The sequence below is a fragment of the Myotis davidii genome, unplaced genomic scaffold (genome assembly GCF_000327345.1).
Source record: "Myotis davidii unplaced genomic scaffold, ASM32734v1 scaffold427, whole genome shotgun sequence".
NCBI lineage: Eukaryota > Metazoa > Chordata > Mammalia > Chiroptera > Vespertilionidae > Myotis > Myotis davidii.
The window spans coordinates 933945-934926 of NW_006298051.1; the positions used below are offsets into that span (position 1 = coordinate 933945).

Consider the following 982-nt stretch of genomic DNA (forward strand, 5'->3'; position numbering starts at 1 on the left):
GTGGTAGCCCCCCCCCCACACCCGCCCTCTGGTGCCCGAGGGGAGCCTGGGCCGCCTGCCCGTCCTCCTGGGGCTCCCCCAACCGTTCTCTAAAGGGGAGAGGGTGCCGTCTCTCCCACCGGCAGGAACTGCACCCTGTCACCCACCCGAGGGGCTGTTCCCCTGTCTGTTTGGGCGGGTGGGGGGCTCTCGGAGGGCAGGCAGCCGGCCCTTGACCGGAAGGAGCATGAACGGTGCAGAGAGCCCGGACTTGGGTCCCGGGCCTGCGACCCCCTCCCCTGCCCCTGGTTCTGAGCCCCGGCTTCCTCGCCTGTGAAATGGGGGAGTCCCCACCCCTACCTCCCTTCGTGGATGACAAGGCAGGACCCTGGAGGTCCGGGCACAGGCTGTGCTCACTCAGCTTCTGTGTCTCCCGCCCGACCCCCCGCCCCCTGGCAGTGTTCCCCGCCGGCATCCTGCAGCCCCCCTTCTTCAGCAAGGACCAGCCGCAGGCCTTGAACTTCGGGGGCATTGGCATGGTGATCGGACACGAGATCACCCACGGCTTTGATGACAACGGTAGGGGCTCCGGGGCTCAGAGCTGCACCTGAAGTCACCTCCCCCTCCCCCCCAGCAGCGGCCCCGGGGGAGGGGGGGGGTACCTGAGGCCCAGTCAGGCTGCGGGGAGGTCCGGCTCCATCCAGCCCCTTCGTGATTAGGTGGGGACACCAGGCCCAGGCCCCAGGGGAGCTCTGGGGGCGGAGCAGGTCTTGAATGGCAGGCTCCACCAGGCAGAGGGATGGAGGAGAAGGTCAGGGCCCCAGGGCCAGATCCTGATGGCACCGCCTGAACCGGCCCCCCATACCCCGGAACTGTGACCCCGAGGAGGCACAGCCCAGTGCACCCGGAAACTCTAGCGCTGGCCTCCCGCCAGGTCTCCCCAGGGCAGTCAGCACTTCCAGCCGGGGTCTCCCCAGGGCGGCCAGCAGCCTCCAGCCCGGGT

The 982-nt window shown here is 69.7% G+C and overlaps 1 protein-coding gene across 1 annotated transcript in view; it reads left to right on the top strand.

The window, feature by feature from the left end:
• The window catches only part of MMEL1 (membrane metallo-endopeptidase-like 1), a 27593-nt gene that overhangs the window by 25112 nt on the left and 1499 nt on the right, over window positions 1–982 (top strand). Inside the window, exon 11 of the mRNA XM_006773811.2 lies at window positions 439–558. Coding sequence (XP_006773874.2) covers window positions 439–558 — 120 coding nt within the window. The remainder of the gene's footprint in view (window positions 1–438; window positions 559–982) is intronic.